This window comes from Stegostoma tigrinum, chromosome 6 (genome assembly GCF_030684315.1).
Source record: "Stegostoma tigrinum isolate sSteTig4 chromosome 6, sSteTig4.hap1, whole genome shotgun sequence".
In the NCBI taxonomy this organism is placed as follows: domain Eukaryota; kingdom Metazoa; phylum Chordata; class Chondrichthyes; order Orectolobiformes; family Stegostomatidae; genus Stegostoma; species Stegostoma tigrinum.
The window spans coordinates 107,635,437-107,655,871 of NC_081359.1; the positions used below are offsets into that span (position 1 = coordinate 107,635,437).

Sequence of the window (20,435 nt, forward strand, 5' to 3'; positions counted from 1 at the left end):
CGATTTTCTAAAAATCAAGTTTCAGTAATTTTCTATGTGGAAGAACAGGTATGAGAAGGCTATTCAGCCAGATTAGTTTGCTCCAATTTAGATCATGGCTGATCAGCTACCTCACTGCCATTTCCCACGTTATCATCATCTCCATGTCAATAGTGTCTAGGAATCTATTGAAATCAGTCTTCAACGTACTCAATGACTAAACTTCCACAGCGCTCAGAGGGGAGGTGGTGGCCTAGTGGTTTTAATCATTAGACAATTAACTCAGAAATCCAGGCCATGCCACATGACTGAATTTGAAATTCAATAAAAATCGAACTGAAGCTAACAATGACCATGCAACATTGTGGATTGTTGAAAAAACCCATCTGGGTTCACTACGTCTTGTAGGGGAAAAAAACTGCCGTCCTTACCCTGTTTGGTCTTCACATGACTCCAGACCTTCAAAGTGGTTGACTCTGAACTATGCTCTGGTAAGGATGGGCAATATCACTCACTTTCTGTGACTGGAAAAAATTTCCGAAGATTCAGAAGCCTGCGAGTGCAGAAATGTTGCACCCTAGGCCTAACTGCTCATCTCACATTGAGGTGTAAACTCCAAGTGTCAACCTTCCAGGTCTTCTGACGCTGTCTGACTTGTGTTTCTCTAGCTCTGCTCTGTACTGACTCATCTCCTGAGATTGGTTCCTGGTTCTAGTTTCCCCCTGGCCAGAGGAAACATCTTCGCTGCATCCATCTTCTCTAGCCCTATAACAAATTTCTAAGTTACAGTGAGATCATCTCTCAACACCAAATGAGACTTCTCTGCACCTGACGATACACAGCCTCACCTCCTGTCATCCATCAACTGAGTAAACATAAATAGCTGGGATCTAAGCACTGGTCCTTGTGGTACTCCACCGGCCACAACCAGAGAGTAGCTTGCATATTCCTGCTCTGTTTGCTTTGTGCTAACTAATCCTTAAACTATCTTGGTATATTTCACCATATTGCATGAACTCTAACCTTGCTTACAAACCTTCTGTGTGGGACCTCACAGAAAGCCTTTCGAAACCCAAAGACAACACACACCTACTGGATAACTCCTTTCCTACTGTTAGCTTTTTTGAGGGTACGGCTGTCAGGTTCATCAAAGAGGATTTTGCCCTCAGAAATCCATGTTTACTCTGCCCAATCAGGTTACTATTTTCTCCGTGGCTAGTTAACACATACTTGGCAATATGGTTAGTATTTTCTCCATTAGTGACCCAAGATCAATTGTCATTTGTACCCCATTTTCTCCCTCCCTCCTTCTTAGATGGAAGAGTTACATTTGCAATCTGCAAGCACTATTCAAGAACCTACATAACTTGAAATATCATCACAACTGCATCCAGTATCTTTTTAGGCATCGCTTTCAATATGAGATCTAGATCATCTGGTGCAGGGGAGGCATTGCTAATGTCACTGGATTAGAACCCCAGACTAATGACGTAGGGGCATGGGTCTAAATCCCTCAGCAGCAGACGGTGAAAGGTGAATTCAATACAGATGTGGAATAAGACACTGCTCTAACTGTGGCTACAAAACAGGCTTGTCGAATTCTACAGAAAATCATTTGGTTCAGGGAAGGAAATCTGCCACTCCAACCCGATTTGGACTACAAGGGATTCCAAACACTCAGTATTATAGCTGACTCTTAATTCGTAAAGGGCAGCCATTGCCCACTTAGCCAGCAATACCCAAATCCCGTGAATGAATAATAAAAAAACCAAACTCCTCAGATATTTCTACTTCCAGTCCTCCTATACTTTTTCCGTGATAATTTCTATCATTTCCTCATTCTCACTACTGTCTCAGATCACTAACTATTTTTGCTACTACTTGCAGCTTCCTCCATATAAAACAGTCATTACTTGACATTTTCCTTTATCAGATTACAAATCCTCCTGTCTGACTGCAATGCTAATGCTAATCATTTCCTACACAAGGCCCGCAGTCTGTTTTGCTAAATTACATTCATTCTAATCCCTCGTTCAGTTTCTTAGTCTTTGTTGAATTCCAAAAATGTTTGTAATCCTCTACTAAAAACATTTTTGGGCAACTTTGGAAGCTTCTTCCTTTGATCAAATACAACCGTAAACTTCTTTTGCATGTCACAGTTGACACATTCTTCCTGTTCACCTTTTGAGCCTTCAAGGAGTGTATGGTTGTTATAAGCCATGTCTTAATTCTTCAAGTATTAGTTGTTATCTGCTTACTTGATACCTCAATCTATTTGCAGAATCCACGGCTACCAACTTGTCCCTTATATCCTCCGTTTTGTCTGTATGAATTCAAGACATCAGTTTTGGATAAACTACATCTTTTTCAAATTTAATGGAAAATGATCATATCCTGGTCACTTTCCTCAGAAGATTCTCTGAAAGCAAGATGATTAATTGGCCCCAACGCATTGCATAATTCTAAACCTGAAATAACCTGTTCCTGAGTTGGTTTCTCAACACACTGCTCTAGAAAATTATACTTTACACATTCCAGGAATAATTCTTTCATATACTGCTTGCATCTAATGGGCACTAGTCTGTGTGTAAACTGAACTCCCCCATGATTATTGCATTCCCTTTATGACAAGGGCCTCTACTATTTATGCCACGCACTACATTACTACCACTCTAATGGTAGAGTAAAAACAGCACCTACTGACAATCCCTATACGCCTGCATTCCGCATGCAGATGGCCTCAAGGCCCTCCGCTTCTTCCTGTCCCGCAGGCCCGACCAGTCCCCCTCCACCGACACCCTCATCCGCCTAGCTGAAATCGTCCTCACCCTCAACAACTTCTCTTGACTCCTCCCACTTCCTACAGACTAAGGGGGTGGCCATGGGCACCCGCATGGGCCCCAGCTATGCCTGCTTCTTTGTAGGTTACATGGAACAGTCCCTCTTCGGCACCTACACAGGTCCCAAACCCCACCTCTTCCTCCGGTACATTGATGACTGTATCGGCGCCGCCTCTTGCTCCCCAGAGGAGCTCAAACAGTTCATCCACTTCAACACCTTCCACCGCAACCTTCAGTTCACCTGAGCCATCTCCAGCACATCCCTCACCTTCCTGGACACCTCAGTCTCCATCTCAGGCAACCAGCTTGTAACTGATGTCCATTTCAAGCCCACCGACTCCCACAGCTACCTAGAATACACCTCCTCCCACCCACCCTCCTGCAAAAATTCCATCCCCTATTCCCAATTCCTCCGCCACCACCGCATCTGCTCCCACGATAAGACATTCCACTCCCGCACATCCCACATGTCCAAGTTCTTCAAGGACCGCAACTTTCCCCCCACAGTGATCGAGAACGCCCTTGACCGCGTCTCCCCCATTTCCCGCAACACATCCCTCACAACCCGCCCCCGCCACCACCGCCCAAAGAGGATCCCCCTCGTTCTCACACACCACCCTACCAACCTCCGGATACAAGGCATCATCCTCCGACACTTCTGCCATTTACAATCCGACCCCACCACCCAAGACATTTTTCCATCCCCACCCCTGTCTGCTTTCCGGAGAGACCACTCTCTCCGTGACTCCCTTGTTCGCTCCACACTGCCCTCCAACCCCACCACACCCGGCACCTTCCCCTGCAACCGCAGGAAATGCTACACTTGCCCCCATACCTCCTCCCTCACCCCTATCCCAGGCCCCAAGATGACATTCCACATTAAGCAGAAGTTCACCTGCACATCTGCCAATGTGGTATACTGCATCCACTGTACCCGGTGTGGCTTCCTCTACATTGGGGAAACCAAGCGGAGGCTTGGAGACCGCTTTGCAGAACACCTCCGCTCAGTTCGCAACAAACAACTGCACCTCCCAGTCGCAAACCATTTCCACTCCCCCTCCCATTCTTTAGATGACATGTCCATCATGGGCCTCCTGCAGTGCCACAATGATGCCACCCGAAGGTTGCAGGAACAGCAACTCATTCCGCCTGGGAACCCTGCAGCCTAATGGTATCAACGTGGGCTTCACCAGTTTCAAAATCTCCCCTTCCCCAACTGCATCCCTTAACCAGCCCAGTTCGTCCCCTCCCCCCACTGCACCGCACAACCAGCCCAGCTCTCCACCCCCCCCCCCACCCCCCCCACCCAATGCATCCCAAAACCAGTCCAACCTGTCTCTGCCTCCCTAATCGGTTCTTCCTCTCACCCATCCCTTCCTCCCACCCCAAGCCGCACCCCCATCTACCTACTAACCTCATCCCACCTCCTTGACCTGTCCGTCTTCCCTGGACTGACCTCTCCCCTCCCTACCTCCCCACCTATACTCTCCTCTCCACCTATCTTCTTTTCTCTCCATCTTCGGTCCGCCTCCCCCTCTCCCTATTTATTCCAGAACCCTCACCCCATCCCCCTCTCTGATGAAGGGTCTAGGCCCGAAACGTCAGCTTTTGTGCTCCCGAGATGCTGCTTGGCCTGCTGTGTTCGTCCAGCCTCACATTTTATTATCTTGGAATTCTCCAGCATCTGCAGTTCCCATTACCTCTCACCTACTGACGTTTGTTGTCTTTCGCTGTTTATTAGTTCCACGCAACAGACAGTACAATCGAGTTTCTCTAGCCCCACCCCTTATTGACAGTACTAACATGACATTTGCTTTTGCCTTTTCTTTCTAAATATGGAAAATGAATGAATATCCAGGCCCCTGCTTCTGTCACTCTTCAACCACATCTAAGGGGAATGGGTCGATTTAACCCAGTTTCTTGTAAATGCCGTATGCATTCGGATAGAGTGGTTTTATTTCTGCCTTTCGACTATTTGATGTTGGCCTTTGTGTTTGTTGCCTTCCAATTCATTTATTTTGTCTCTACTGCCCAAGGCCAACTTTGTTCATCAGCTACCTGACCCCAAAGAGGAAACTTAATTTCAACATCCAGCTTGTCAAGACCACTCAGGATCTTAGACATTTATTCAAAACACCTCTCACTTTTCTAAATTCTAGTAGGAACAAGTCCAGTCAGTCCAATCCAGCCCTTACAGGTGCCAACCTAATAAACCAATGCTTTTACATCCCCTCCTGAAATAAGGTGACAAAAGTTGCACATAGTAACCAGATGAGACATGAGTTAGGAAGCATGGACTGGGAGCAATTGTTCCATGGTAAGGGCACTATAGACATGTGGAGGCTGTTTAAGGAACAGTTGTTGCGAGTGATGAGTAAATATGTCCCTCAGACAGGCAAGAAGGGGTAAGATAATGGAACCTTGGATAACGAGAGCGGTGGAGCTTCTTGTGAAAAGGAAGAAGGTAGCTTACATAAGGTGGAGGAAGCCAGAGTCAAGTTCAGCTAGAAAGAGGATTACACGCAGGCAAGGAAGGAGCTCAAAAATGGTCTGAGGAGAGCCAGGAGGGGGCACGAGAAACACTTGGCAGAACGAATTAGGGAAAATACAAAGGCATTTTACACTTATGTGAGGAATAAGAGAATGGTCAAAGAAAGAGTAGGGCCGATCAGGGATAGCATAGGGAACTTGTGTGTGGAGTCTGAGGAGGTAGGGGAAGCCCTAAATGAGTTTTTGGCTTCTGTCTTTACGAAAGAAACGAACTTTGCAGTGAATGAAACCTTTGAAGAGCAGGTGTGCATGCTGGAATGGATAGAGATAGAGGAAGCTGATGTGCTGAAAATTTTGTCAAACGTTAAAGATTGACAAGTCGCCAGGCCCAGACCAGATTTGTCCTCAGCTGCTTTGGGAAGTGAGAAATGCAATTGCTTCGCCACTTGCGAGAATCTTTGCATCCTCGCTCTCCACTGGAGTCGTACCTGAGGACTGGAGAGAGGCAAATGTAATTCCTCTCTTCAAGAAAGGAAATAGAGAAATCCCCGGCAATTACAGACCGGTAAGTCTCACGTCTGTCGTCTGCAAGGTGTTAGAAAGGATTCTGAGGGATAGGATTTATGACCATTTGGAAGAGCATGGCTTGATTAAATGCAGTCAACACGGCTTTGAGGGGGGCAGGTCATGCCTCACAAACCTTATCGAGTTCTTTGAGCACGTGACTAGAAACGTTGATGAGGGTCGAGCTGTGGATGTGGTGTATATGGACTTCAGCAAGGCATTTGATAAGGTTTCCCATGGTAGGCTCATTCAGAAGGTCAGGAGGAATAGGATAGAGGGGAACTTAGCTGCCTGGATACAGAATTGGCTGGCCAACAGAAGACAGCAAGTGGTAGTAGAAGGAAAATATTCTGCCTGGAAGTCAGTGGTGAGTGGTGTTCCACAGGGCTCTGTCCTTGGGCCTCTACCGTTTGTAATTTTTATTAATGACTTGGATGAGGGGATTGAAGGATGGGCCAGCAAGTTTGCAGACAACACAAAGGTCGGAGGTGTCGTTGACAGTGTAGAGGGCTGTTGTAGGCTGCAGCGGGACACTGACAGGATGCAGAGATGGGCTGAGAGGTGGCAGACGGAGTTCAACCTGGATAAATGCGAGGTGATGCAATTTGGAAGGTCGAATTTGAAAGCTGAGTACAGGATTAACGATAGGATTCTTGGCAGTGTGGAGGAACAGAGGGATCTTGGTGTACAGATACATAGATCCCTTAAAATGGCCACCCAAGTGGACAGGGTTGTTAAGGAAGCATATGGTGTTTTGGCTTTCATTAACAGGGGGATTGAGTTTAAGAGTGGTGAGATCTTGTTGCAGCTCTATAAAACTCTGGTCAGACCACACTTTGAACACTGCATCCAGTTCTGGGCGCCCTATTATAGGAAAGATGTGGATGCTTTGGAGAGGGTTCAGAGGAGGTTTACCAGGATGCTGCCTGGACTGGAGGGCTTATCTTATGAAGAGAGGTTGACTGAGCTCAGACTTTTTTCATTGGAGAAAAGGAGGAGGAGAGGGGACCTAATTGAGGTATACAAGATAATGAGTGGCATAGATAGAGTTGATCACCAGAGACTATTTCCCAGGGCAGAAATGGCTAGCACAAGGGCTCATAGTTTTAAGCTGGTTGGAGGAAAGTATAGAGGGGACGTCAGAGGCGGGTTCTTTACACAGCAAGTTGAGACAGCATGAATGCGTTGCCAGCAGCAGTTGTGGAAGCAAGGTCATTGGGGTCATTTAAGAGACTGCTGGACATGCATATGGTCACAGAAATTTGAGGGTGCATACATGAGGATCAATGGTCGGCACAACATCATGGGCTGAAGGGCCTGTTCTGTGCTGTACTGTTCGATGTTCTATGTTCTCTATGAGGTTTCAACAGTGCCCTGTACAACTGAAAAAAATGGAAGCTTGGGGGAGGCATTGTACAATGTGACCCAGGCAAATTAGAGAAATATCTTGGCGCTTTAGTCGATCCGTGGACAGGAGTACAACTATCTGATTGGTAAAACACCATTGGCGAATGGGCAGAGAACTTGAGAAGAGCAGCTCTCTGACTGATGTAGACAAAATAGCATCCTTACTTTTACGTTCATTCCTCTTGTAACAGTTTTCTTTTTAATTTGCCTCAACTATTTGCTGTCCCACATTTTAAAATTCATTCATGGGATATGGGCTTTGCTGGCTGGATCAGCATTTTGTCCCCATCTTGTATGCCCTCAAGATGTACTGATCTGCCTTCTTGAACTACTGCAGTCCAGCTGGCATAGAACACCTGCATTTCTCTGCACTCAGTATTTTGTAATCTTTCTCAAATTAAGTGATGCTCCTCTTTGATAAGCTTCCTGTCAAAGTGAAGAAATTGACCTTTTTTGACATTATATTCCATCTGCCATATTTTTATCCACTGAAATCATCTATATGTATCCATCTGCAGTCTCTTGAGTGCCTCTTTGAAGCTTTTCTACCTATCTTTGTGCCATCTGCACATGTACTCTGCTCATCATTTCCTGACAATCGAAAAAATACTTCCTTCGAAGTAGAAGGCTGCTTGGCAGCATGTACTTGGTCAAAAAAATAGGCAGGACAGAAGCTTGCAGGATGGTAGGAGTGTGACGGACGGCCTACTCAGGATCTCCATTTCTTACTGGTCTATAGAAAAACAGTTTCTTCAAACACAGGCTACAGCTGCTAGCACATGATCTCTCAAAGTGTATCAGAGACACTGGGAACTGCAATTGTTGGACAATCTGAGATGACAGTGTGGAGCTGGATGAACACAGCAGGCCAAGCAGCATCTCAGGAGCACATCTCTCAAACTGGCCAGTTAAGCAAACATGGCCATAGCCAGCTGACTACAGGTCAAGATTGAAAAGTTATTTCCTTAGCCTGAGGCACTGTACGGAGTGAGTGCAGCTATCCATATCCAGAAGAATACACAAACACTTAAGCACGAGCAGGCAACTCAGCCCCTTGAGTCTGCTTTCTCATTCTAGGTTATGGTTGATAGGTTTTTGTTAAAATTCATTCTCAGGATATGGGTGTCACTGGCTAGGCCAGCATTTACTGCTCATCCTTAATTGCTCACAAGAGTTCATTAAGAATCAACCAAACAGTTGGGAGCATTTCAAGTCACATCTTGGCCAGACCAGGTTACAATGGCAGCAAATGGGCAAACCACATGGGTTTTTTGCCGGTCATTGACAATGGTTCCAAGGCCATCATTAAATTCTTACTTCCAGATTTTGACTGAGTTCAAAATCTACTATCGACCATAGCAGATTTTAACCCAGCTCCCCAAAATATGACCCAGGCCTCTGGATTACAAGTCCAGTGACAAGACCATTGGGCCATCATCTTCCTTCTGATTATACTGGTCAGCTCTGAATGTTCTATGAATGGTTCAGGGCCTAACTACAAGTGCTGAAATTGGCAGTTTCTGGCGGGCCACTTCTGGAATGGCTGATTCTGTTCTAATACTAATTTGCAAGGTACGGCAATGTTATTGGTTGACCATTGTAGAAACTCCTGTTTAAGTGGTTTAAAATGTTGTCCAGTCTTTTTACTTGTTCTGAGATCCTAGCCAAGTCAATAAATAAAAGTTATTTGCAACATAAGACACGTTCCATAAGAGCAGGAAAATGAGGCAAAGGTTACAGTGAAGCATCATTCAGATAAGAAAAACAAAGAACTTTACAACCATCATATACACGTGAAGTGCAATAACTATTAATTTGTTGGCAAACATACACCAGTAACAAATTCAACGACCATTACTTTGGCAAATGAATCTTACCCAAATTAATATATGTCGTAATTTCCTGCTTTTGAAGTTGTATTGTGCATTTAATATTTACACCAAATAATAATTATATACCTCAGTAAGATTTCCACGCTCATTAATTTCCTTCTTTCTCGAGTTTAATCCTTGGAACCAGTCCCATTGCACTCTGTACATTGGAATCTTTCCAATGCATGTTCTTTTCATGATGCAGTGACCAGAATCAAACATACTGTTCCAAATGCCTCATCACCAACTTGTACTTTTATCCCCCAACGACCCCAAGCCACAGTAAACGTTTATGGAGCCATTTAAACTTAAAACCTAAAATTAAGTTGAGAAATCCAAATGAAATTCACAACTAAACTTTGAGACCCTACACAGATAACATCAGCTTCAATGATCCATGAAGCTCAAGGATTAGCCTAAATACATCCACACAAATGACGATAATGCAGATACTCGCAGAAGTAAGGAATTAAAAATAGTCTAGTGTGCAGCTGCATTTATGCAAAACAAATCACGAAGCTTGAAATTATTCAAAGTCTGATTCACAAGTACCAAAAGGGACCATCACAGTAGTAATGCTCCAGTATTCCTGACACTCACCTTGCTTAACCAGATATCAACTACAATGTGTGAAGCTCGAGGAACACAGGAGGCCAGGAAGCAGAGAAGTCAGAAAGTTGACCTATTGGGTCAGGACACTTCTGCAGAAACGGGGTCTGAAGAGGGGTCCTAACCCAATGTCAACTTTCTTACTCCTCTGATGCTGCCAGGCCTGTGTACCTCCAGCCCACACTTATCTCTGATTCCAGCCTGAGCAGTTCTTACTGAGTAAAACATAACGTGATGCTCGACTCTGTTAGATACAATAAACAGCGTGATGCGTGCAGATCTTGATCTAAGTGTCACTGGACATAATGGAGGAAAATTCCTGCTGATCACCACATAATCATCCCCTTTTTACATTCAGCTAATCAATTGTTCTCCATGTTGAAGCACCACTAGGAGGAAGCAGAGAGGGTGGCAAGGGCAGAAAATGTACACACTGGGTGGGGGACTTCGATATTCATCATAAAGAGATGCTTAGTACCACCAGTGAGCAAAACTGTTGTGTCCTAAAGGGCACAGCGGTTCGTCTGTGTCTGCAATAAACACCGAGAACACAAAACAGAAAACATGACCTCATCCTCACTAACTTGGCTTTGAAGTACGATGGCAGGACGACTGTAACCGAAGGAGAGGTCACACATGATCCTTAGAGATGTACTTCTATATTCACATTTAGGAAAGCATCCATCATGTTGTCTGGCTCTAGCACTGTGATAAATGGGAAATTTTTAATATTTCAAATAGATCCAGCAAAGCCAAATTGGGGACACAGCAAGCAGTGTGATCCATTAGCAGATCTGTATTCAAACATGACCTACAATGTACTGGTTTTTGGCATATTCCAGAAACCAAGATTACCTTCATGCCATGGGGTTAATTCTGGTTGAATAGAGTGTAGGAGGGCAAACTAGGAGCAGCACCAGGCATACCTAAAAATGATATGTCAACCTGGTGAAGCTAAGCAGGAAATAATGGAAGCAACAAGTAACAGACGGAGCTAGGCAATCGCATAGCCAACAGGTCAGATATAAGCTTGGGTTCCTGCCAATTCTGTCCAGCATCATTTATGTCTAGTGAGACAATGAATAAGCAATTACAAAAGTATTTACATTTTACTGACGAGGGGAGAGCAGCAGACCAAAATCCACACATCAAGAACTGCTTGAACAGTGTCATAAAATCTTTGATAAACATCTGAGGGATCTGATATATCAGTTTCATGTCTCATCTTACCGTACCATATTCCCACAATGCCATATTGAGAATCTGCCGACATATTGCACTTAAGTTTCTCCTGTAAAAACTGATTGTTCTAATACTGAGGCTGGAATGTGACCCACTGGAAAACCTTGAACAAATTTAAACATGTTACGCCTCTGTCCGAAAAGAAACTTCAACAAAGAACCTTTTGACTTGCATCATAGAACTGTTCCTCTGAGCCAAGCTGCCAAACCTCATCTTTCACAGTTCAATTTAACATATAGGAACGTGGTCTCAGACGAATATTTTTCCCTAAATGAGCTAAATTTATACCATCTTTCATAAAATTGTATAATATTTTAAATCTGACAGCAGCCAATTTTACTTAAAATTAAAACTAAAGCAGCATCAGCAGCAGGTTGTGCCTATTTGGTGACCAGTAGGCTTCAACCAGCTAGTAGTGGCTTTAGTTTCCGAACAGGTCTCTAATTTGAAACTCATTAGTTCTACGTTGTGCTCTAAGTAAACCACCATGTGGTCATTACAGTGTTCTCAAAAGACAATCATTGGCTGATGGGCTCAAACAGGTTCAGTTATCCGCACGTGCAACAACTACACAAAGAAACTGGAGTGAAAATGCCCCACATTCTGGCCCAAAGTAAACCTATGTCAAGAGGAGGCATCCCTTCTGAAGGGTATTATTGCTTATTATTATGGTGAATATGCAGGTTTATTGTTCAAATTGAACAAATTCTTCTTCTTTCAAGCAATACATATCCAGTGTGAGCTACCACAAAAGCCAAGACACCATAGTACTGTGATAACAAGGTGTATAGCTGCATGAACACTGTAGGCCAAGCAGCGTCAGAAGAGCACGAAGACTGCCGTTTCGGGCCTAGACCCTTCTTCAGAAATGGGGGAAGGGAAGGGGGATCTGAAATAAATAGGGAGAGAGGGGGAGGCAGGTAGAAGATGGATAGAGGAGAAGGTAAGCGGAGAGGAGACAGACAAGTCTAAGAGCCGGGGGTGGAGCCAGTAAAAGTGAGTGTAGGTGTGGAGGTAGGGAGGAGATAGGTCAGTCCAGGGAGGACAGGCAGGTCAAGGAGGTGGGATGAGGTTAGTAGGCAGGAGATGGGGGTAGGGTTTGAAGTGGGAGGAGGGGAGAGGAAGGACAGGTTAGGGAGACGGGGACAAGCTGAGCTGGTTTTGGGATGCGGAAGGGGTAAGGGAGATGTGGACTGCATAAGCTTCAACATCGATACCATTGGGCTGCAGGGTTCCCAAGCGGAATAGGAGTTCCTGTTCCTGCAACCTTCAGGTGGCATTGTTGTGGCACTATGGGAGGCACGGGATTGACATGTCGTCTAAGGAATGGGAGGGGGGAGTTGAAGTTGAAGTGGTTCATGACTGGAAGTGCAGTTGTTTAGTGCAGAACACCTATGCTCGGTTCGCAGAGTGGTCCCCAAGCCTACACTTGGTTTCCCCGATGTAGAGAAGGCCACAACAGGAACAGCAGATGCAGTATACCACATTAGCAGATGTGCAGGTGAACATCTGCTTGATGTGCGAAGACTTCTTGGGGCTTGGGATTGAGATGGGGGGGGGGGGCGATGGGGAAGAGGAGGTGTAAGGACAGGTGTAGCACCTCCTGCAGTTGCAGCGAAAAGTGCCAGGTGAGGTGGGGCTGGATGGGGGTGTGGAGTGGACGAGGGAGTCACAGAGAGAGTGGTCGCTCTGAAAAGTGGATAAGGGTGGGGAGGGGAAAAACGTCCTTGGTGGTGGGGTAGGATTGCAGATGGCGGAATTGTTAGAGGACAAGGCATTGGATCTGGAGGTTGGTGGGGTGATACGAGGGCAAGGGGGATTCTCTTTTGGTTGTTATTGCATGGAGCGGGTGTGAGGGTTGACTTGCAGAAATGAGGCAGACACGGTTGAGGGTGTTCTCGACCACTGAGGGGGTGAAGGTGCGGCCCTTGAAAAACGAGGACATCGGAGATGTATGGGAGTGGAATGCCTCATCCTGGGAGCAGATGCAGCAGAGGCGAAGGAATTGGGAATAGGGGGTGGCATTTTTGCAGCAAGGTGGGGGGGCAGGTGGTGTATTCTAGGTAGCTGTGGGACCTGTTGGGCTTAAAATGGATATCAGTTTCTAGGTGGTTGCCGGAGATGGCGACTGTATCTGAAGTTATTAGCTTTAAGCAACCTATCTAACCTTCTACATGTTCCCAGCTGCAGCTTCTGAGTTACATTTTCTGCCTTACTTTTGAAGTGTTGAGGCATCCAAGCAGAAAATATTATTTGAAAGGGCGATCATTTAATTTTCTCAGGAAACCGTCACATGCAAAATAGCCAAAAACGCCTCTCATGATACTAGAAAATACCAATTTTATTCTCAAAAGTTAGATTTAGGTTACAATTTCTGTTCTTTAACATGACAGTTCATGACTAGTTTCAACATCCTGTTTTGTTATTGGTGGTGGCTGACTTGTTTTTGCTTGTACCTGTGTTTAACCTGGCATTTACATGGAACTTCTCTCACACAAAGCAAACACCAACTGCCCTCAACAGGTTTGCACTGGTACTTTGGGTCCATTCACCTCTAGCAGGTGACCACAAGTGCCACTTAATTACTGAAGCAAATTTCACAAGAAATGTTACATTGTCACTGTAAATACTTCCTAATAAAAACTTTCAATGCTGAATTTTCTCACCCAACACAGTGAAAATGCTTTCTACCAATACAAAGCATTTTTGATCAGGATATTTGATCCCATATCATTACTGATTAGACCATCAGCTGTTGATCAGTTAGATGTCTGTTATGCTACACTTCCAGTTTTCTTTTTACAAGAAATAATCAACGTAGCATTACTTAGCTACAACTTTCTGAACAAACTTCTCAGTCTGAAAATTAGCGAAACAATCAAGAGGAGATCAAGTTTGGCTAAGTGGCAGCAGTGTCATTTCAACCACCACATACCGCTTAGTATCGAACACAATTTTATTGGCATACGTAGCACATAGAACATTACAACACAGTATAGACCCTTCAGCCCTCGATGTTGTGCCGACCTGTCAGACCAATCTGAAGCCCATCTAACCTACGCTATTCCATGTACGTCCATATGCTTGTCCAATGACGACTTAAATGTACCTAAATGAACCTAAAGTTATTGACATATTTTAAATTTCACTTGATGCTCTGTTTTCAGCCGAAATATCAATAGTACATCTAAAATATTTAGATAAGACATGCCGCTACTCTACAGTAGAAGTTGAAATGTGAACTGCTATGCCATAATATGTAGAACATCACCTGCAATTGTTATCCATGCAGCTCTCAAATCTACTCTCATTGCTCATGACCACATGGGAACATATGACTAAATGATAGCTCTTGAACTCTCTGCCATTTATCCAGCATACTGGTTTAAACATGCCACAGTTTTAAACCGGTGCCAGTTTTGAGACTAGCAAAAGCACTTCACATTGGATACCAACTGGCAGTTAGTTATTCATCTAGGATTAAACTTACGGACACAGGGAATATAGTAAAGCCAGCAAAAGTAGACATCTACTAGTTTCCAAAACCTTTCATGTTTTGTGCCCTTTCACTGACTTTGTAGAATTAATTACAAGTGACATTTACTTACTCTCTCTCCTTCTCAGAAAGCTTGTCGGTGATGTTGTCCCTGATTGTGGACCGGGACCCCTTCTGGACGATAGGATACCTGAGTGGTACTTGTAGGAAACAGGAAATCATGAGCACCAGATGGGCCGTGTAACCCAAGGCAACAGCAATGCTTCCTTCGTCCTTAGCTTCAAGGGAGAGAGAAAAAACAACTAGTCAATAGTGAATTCAGCATTGAGAAACTACGCAAATTTTTTCAAAAATATAGATTTACTACCTTGTTAGTTAACATGGGGTAATCACGATTCAAAAGTAAATGGTGCTTCATTGCATACAAGTGGGGGGCATTAAGGGTGTGGGGAGAAACTGGAGACATCGCTTGTGATGCAATGGTAATGTCCCTACCTCTGAGCCAGGAGTCCTGGGCTCAAGTCCTTCTTGCTCCACAAGTGAGTAATAGCATCTCTGAACAGGTGCATCACAGAATCTAGATTGGGAGGTCAGGGATTCTTGAGAGTCCCTCAGACTTGAGTATTGACATGTCAAAACATTCTGGAACAGGTTGATTAAAAATTGCTGCAAGTTGAAATGAACAGAGCATGTAATGTGCATTCCTGCCCTTTACGGGCTCTCGAAATACAGTGGTAGCATCTCTACCTCTAAGCAAGGAGGCCAAGGTTCAAGTCTCATCAGCTCCAGAGGTGCTCTGAACAAGGAGATGATGCTTAAAAATAACGTCTAGACTGACTTCTGACCAGTTGTGTTTGGCTCACATAGGGCCAGTGCAGCAGAGAAACATGGGGCAGATGATGGCTCAGCAGTTAGCACTGCTGCCCCACAGCGTTACGGACCCGGGTTCAATTCCACCCTTGGGCCACTGTCTGATGGGGTTTGCACATTCTCCCCATGTCTGTGTGGGTTTCCTCCGGGTGCTCCGGTCTCCTCCCAAAGTCCAAAGTTGTGCAGGGCAGGTGGGGATTGGACATGCTAAATTGCCCAGTGTTCAGGGATGTGTTGATTAGTTGGTTTACAGGGGAATTGGTTGGGTGGGATGGTCCGAGAGTCTGTGTGGACTTGTTGGGCCAAAGGGCCTGTTTCCACGCTGTAGGGATTTAAAAAACACGCCTAGCCTCCAGAAAGAAAGTAAGTGTCAGACAATCCGTCTTGCTCAAAAACAAAGTTGCTAGAAAAGCTCAGCAACTCTGGCAGCATCCGTGAAGGAGAAAACAGAGTTAACATTTCAGGTCTGGTGACCCTTCTTCAGAACTGTGGATGGCTGGGAAAATGTCAGTTTATATTCAGAAAGAAAAGGGGAGGGGGATGGGGTAGGAAGCAAACGATAGGGTACAGCCTAAAAGAGAGAGAACAGCAGTTCTGAAATGTTAACTGTTTTCTCCTCCACAGATGCTGCCAGACCTGCTCAGCTTTTGCAGAAACTTTGTTTTTGTTCCTGTCTTATAGCATCTGCAGGCTTGTCAATTTTTAGCTGTCTCACTCTCTTGTTCCACGTGTCCCTCTCCCATGTGGAGGTACAGCGAAGACTCCAACAGCAGCTAGCCAGATCCCACTCACCCTGTTCTGCAAAAATTCCCTTGTTGATTGGTAAAAGGCAAGCTATTTCCATTGAAGTGCAAGTTGCCAATACATTTTGTCTATCGCAAGTGATAATTTGAAACATCAGGTACAAACAGAAATGTAACTAGATATAAAGATTGGAATTTGGTGAAGTAGGCATGGTAGAAGTGATGGTGAGTTGCCATGAGGCAATAAAGAGAGTTCACCTACAACAGTAGTATTTATCCTAAGATATTTTCTCCCACTAGGTGATGATTTCTAACTCCCTCTAGGCTTGATGATAAAACTTAAAATGTTGATGGATATTCTGTTCTTATATTGCTTGAGATTCCTAAATATTCCTTGATGCTTTTGGAAGTTGCAAGTAATATCAAACTGGATTCTATTTGATTTGGTAGCACATCATTTGTTACTTTTTGGCACAGTAGTCTAGTTATTCACTTAAAAAGTTTACTGTCAATTTTTCCTAAGTAAGTATAATTCGTACATGGTCTGATTTAAGTTTTTACTGTCACAATGAAAATGAGCCCTACTCTCCTTAAAGAGGGTAGCACATGTCCCAGAGACAGAAATCACAGATCCTGAAGTTATTTGGGATTTTTACAACACAGCTGAAGCTTATTGAAATTAAGCAGGATATTTGGATGAAGGCAACACTCTTGGGAAGTATTATCTGCTGCAGGGTGGTGATTTGAACCCTACAAAGTAAACATTTGCAGGATTGACTAAGTTGAATTCAAACAGACTGAAGTTATTAGGGAAATACTCCTGATCTAAATAAAGGTCTATATCAGAGTTAAATACAACAAATCACTTTGGAAGTGGAGGAGAGTGTTGATTCCATCCCACCTATACTAAATGTCATGCAAAACAGTTGTGAAACACACTGGCTCCCCACTAACCATTCCAGAATCAAACTCTGCACTGCCCTGAAGGTGGCTCAACGTTCATCCAGATTTCAAAACTGAGAGTTAAGGTTTCCATTCAATGCATTACCTTTCACACTAGCGCTCGTGATAATCATGAACTACGGACTTTTATAAAGCTATTACATAGTATCATATCCGATTAAAAGTAACAGGATAATTGGTTAGTGCGGTTACATGGTTGGATGAGGAGAAATGCTGGACAGGACAACTAAAGGCTTGAACTGCAAACTGTACTACGGAAATTTTAATAGCTTTAACTTTCTGGAAATAAAAATCTGAGTTTAACACATCAGAAGTAGCATAAGTAACAATGCAGCACTTATACCTCGAGGTGCCAATCTGGGAGCCTGCGTGTTCAATTATTGAATTGTGACAAACATTTAAATGATTAACCTATAGGCAGTGCTGGCCTCTAAGATGAGCTAACAAACATTAAATGGGAAATCCAGCACTTTTTGGAAATAATTTAATCCACAAAAGGACAAGTTGCTTTGCTATAAAATTATGATTCAGGTATCAGGATATAATTGTATTAGAATAATTAACCACAACTTAGCAAATGCAGAAGGGAAGTTCTACAGAATCAATAATAAAGCACACTTCAAAAACGTACATGAAAAATGACAAATTAAACACACAAATGCTGGAAACAGCTAACTCATCTGGCAGCATCTGGCGAGAATGCTTCACCAGAATCAAGTATCAAGTCCATTTGTCTGCCCATCTAGCCTGGGTATTTTCAATATTTTCTGCTTTTATCCCACTTGGAAATACATCATGCTCATGAAGATCTGTTTGGTCGAATAATTCTTTCAATTTTCTACATTCTTATTACATTGTTAAAATTGCTTTATGCTCTTAAACAGACATAGATCACCCTCTAGTTTTGAAGTGGGAGGCAATGACCTAGCAATAGTATCACTGGACTGTTTATCTGGGTTTCTGGATTATGTTCTGGAGACCTGGGCTCAAATCCTGCCATGATGGCACATGATGGAATAGGCATTCGGTTAATGTCTGAAATTGAGGATCTAATGATGACCATGAATCGATTGTCAAATGTTGGAAAAACACACCTGGTTCACTAATGTCCTTTAGGGAAGGAAGCCACCACTATAGTTTACCTGGTCCGGCCTACATGTGACTCCAGACCCACAGCAATGTGGCTGACTCTCGACTGGCCTTTGGGCAATTGCAGATAGGCAATAAATGCTGGCCTAGCCAACAGCTCCCTCATCCCACAAAAAGGGTAATAAAAATCAAATCCTTTACTGAGTCAACTGAGTAATGACGCTATACAGCCAAATTTAAAAAAACACAGAACGGTGAAAATTTGTTATATAAATAAATATTCGAGAATCTCAACAGGTACCACGTTGTAACTGGATTACAATAACTAACTACAATTTTGTTCTGCAGAATAAAAAAGGAGAAACAAACTTTTATTTACAAAAACAGTTCTCTAAAACATGAATATTGAATCACACTTCCTCACACAAACAAAATACTGGACATCTTAAATATAAAGTAGAAAATGATGAAATAGCCTGCAGGTTTGCGGAGAAACAGTTTTGAAACTGATATGATTCTACAGAATTTGTCCCCAATTTGCCAGACAGATTTGTGGTCATTTTAAAACTGTTGTTGGGTACTTCATGATTGGTATAAATCAGTAATACAGGAGTAATCGTCTCACAGGGTAGGTAATTCTCACTGCCACAGTTGTCGTTTTCCACACGACCGAGGCAACAGTCCTTCCAACTGTTACAAAATATCTTTTAGCAGTACAATGGCTCACACTGCATCGTGACACCAGAGACCTGGGCTCAAATCCACCGTCAGGCTACTCTCTGCAGAGTTTGCACATTTTGAGTAGCTACATGAGTTTCCTCCCACAGTCCAAAGATGTGCAAGTTAGGTAGAGTGGCCATGGGAAATGTAGGATTACAGGCATAGAGTAAGGGGTAGGGGTGGGGGGGAGCAAGAATCTGGGTGAAATGCTCTCCAAAGGCTAGATGTACACTCAAAAAGGGCTGAATGGCCTGCTTCCACACTGTAGGAAATATTATGGCTGTTGTCTTGTAGGTTAAAGTGATATTCAAAAACCATCTTCCTATCATGTTTATCCCTATGGCTCCACTATTGCCACCTCCTTCAGATTAAACTCAACACCTGAATTTTTTGGCTCATGGCGTTTTGTAAATAATCTACTTGAAAGTGCACACGCTTGCCCTGTTTAAACTTCCCCAACCCCACCCCTCTGATTTAATTATAACCATTTTTGTAACGGAACAAAGAATTATTACCGTGTTGTACTCCCCTTGGTGAAAGCAATCCTAAATTATTTGCCAATTTTCAGGTGCTTCCTTCTCTATGCATGACCATTTCATACAGGCATGCATTCTTTTGAGTCCATGGGGGGGGGGAATAAAAATTGTGCTGTAAAACTCTTCCTTTCGGTACACAAATCTCTTAACTCTTGACACTTCCAGGATTGTCTAAATTTTCCCAGTTGTCCTCCAGCTCAGACTGGCCTAGTTTAGTTCCAGACACAAAACTAATTGTGAGCAGTCAAATAACTCCAGAGGCCGGTCATGCTCCATCGCCACCAGAGCCAGCTTTGAGTGAAAAGCAGCTCTGACACTCCTGTTTATATCTGGCAGCCAGAGCTCCCTATTTGGAGCAGTTTAATTGTCCCAATTATGGAGGTCATTCTCTGAGATCCAGCTTGCTGACCTAATTACAACCTCTAGATTCAAACCACAACCCCTGCCAGTATCAGAGTCAGAGGACAGAGGCTGTTTTGTTTGTAGCTTCTCCTAGGGCATTTTAGCCACAGGTCAGGGGTTCCTCCAACTTAGCCTCTGATCTGAATGCTGTCTAACACACAGTAGCTCACCTCATGTACCTGGAGAGGTTCAGTTGAAAACTCATTCTTCTCTTCGGGCAGCAAAAGTGTTGAGGCAGTGCTATCAGCTGAGTCCACATCAGATTCCGAGGTATCTTAACAGAAGGGCGGCCCACAGATTCAGGAACAGTCAGAAAGGCAGTCAAGGAGCCGGGGGCACATCGACAGCTTGCAGCTCGTTCAGGACTGCTACACCAACCCACCACCCCACACCCCCCACCCCCAATCTTTATATAATCACTGGAACTGATTCCTGTGGACTTCAGTAAGGCATTTCATAAGGTTCCCCATGGCAGGCTGATGGAGAAAGTGAAGTCACATGGGGTCCAGGGTGCGCTAGCTAGATGGATAAAAAAAACTGGCTGGGCAACAGGAGAGAGAGGGTAGTAGTAGAAGGGATTTTCTCAAATTGGAGACCTGTAACCAGTGGTGTTC

At 43.9% G+C, this 20,435-nt stretch overlaps 1 protein-coding gene across 3 annotated transcripts in view; it reads right to left on the minus strand.

Moving 5' to 3' along the window:
* The window catches only part of uvrag (UV radiation resistance associated gene), a 334,866-nt gene that overhangs the window by 115,289 nt on the left and 199,142 nt on the right, over positions 1-20,435 (minus strand). For all 3 annotated transcript variants that reach the window (XM_059646839.1, XM_048533001.2, XM_048533000.2), the window contains one exon: positions 14,611-14,776. In XM_059646839.1, coding sequence (XP_059502822.1) covers positions 14,611-14,776 — 166 coding nt within the window. The remainder of the gene's footprint in view (positions 1-14,610; positions 14,777-20,435) is intronic.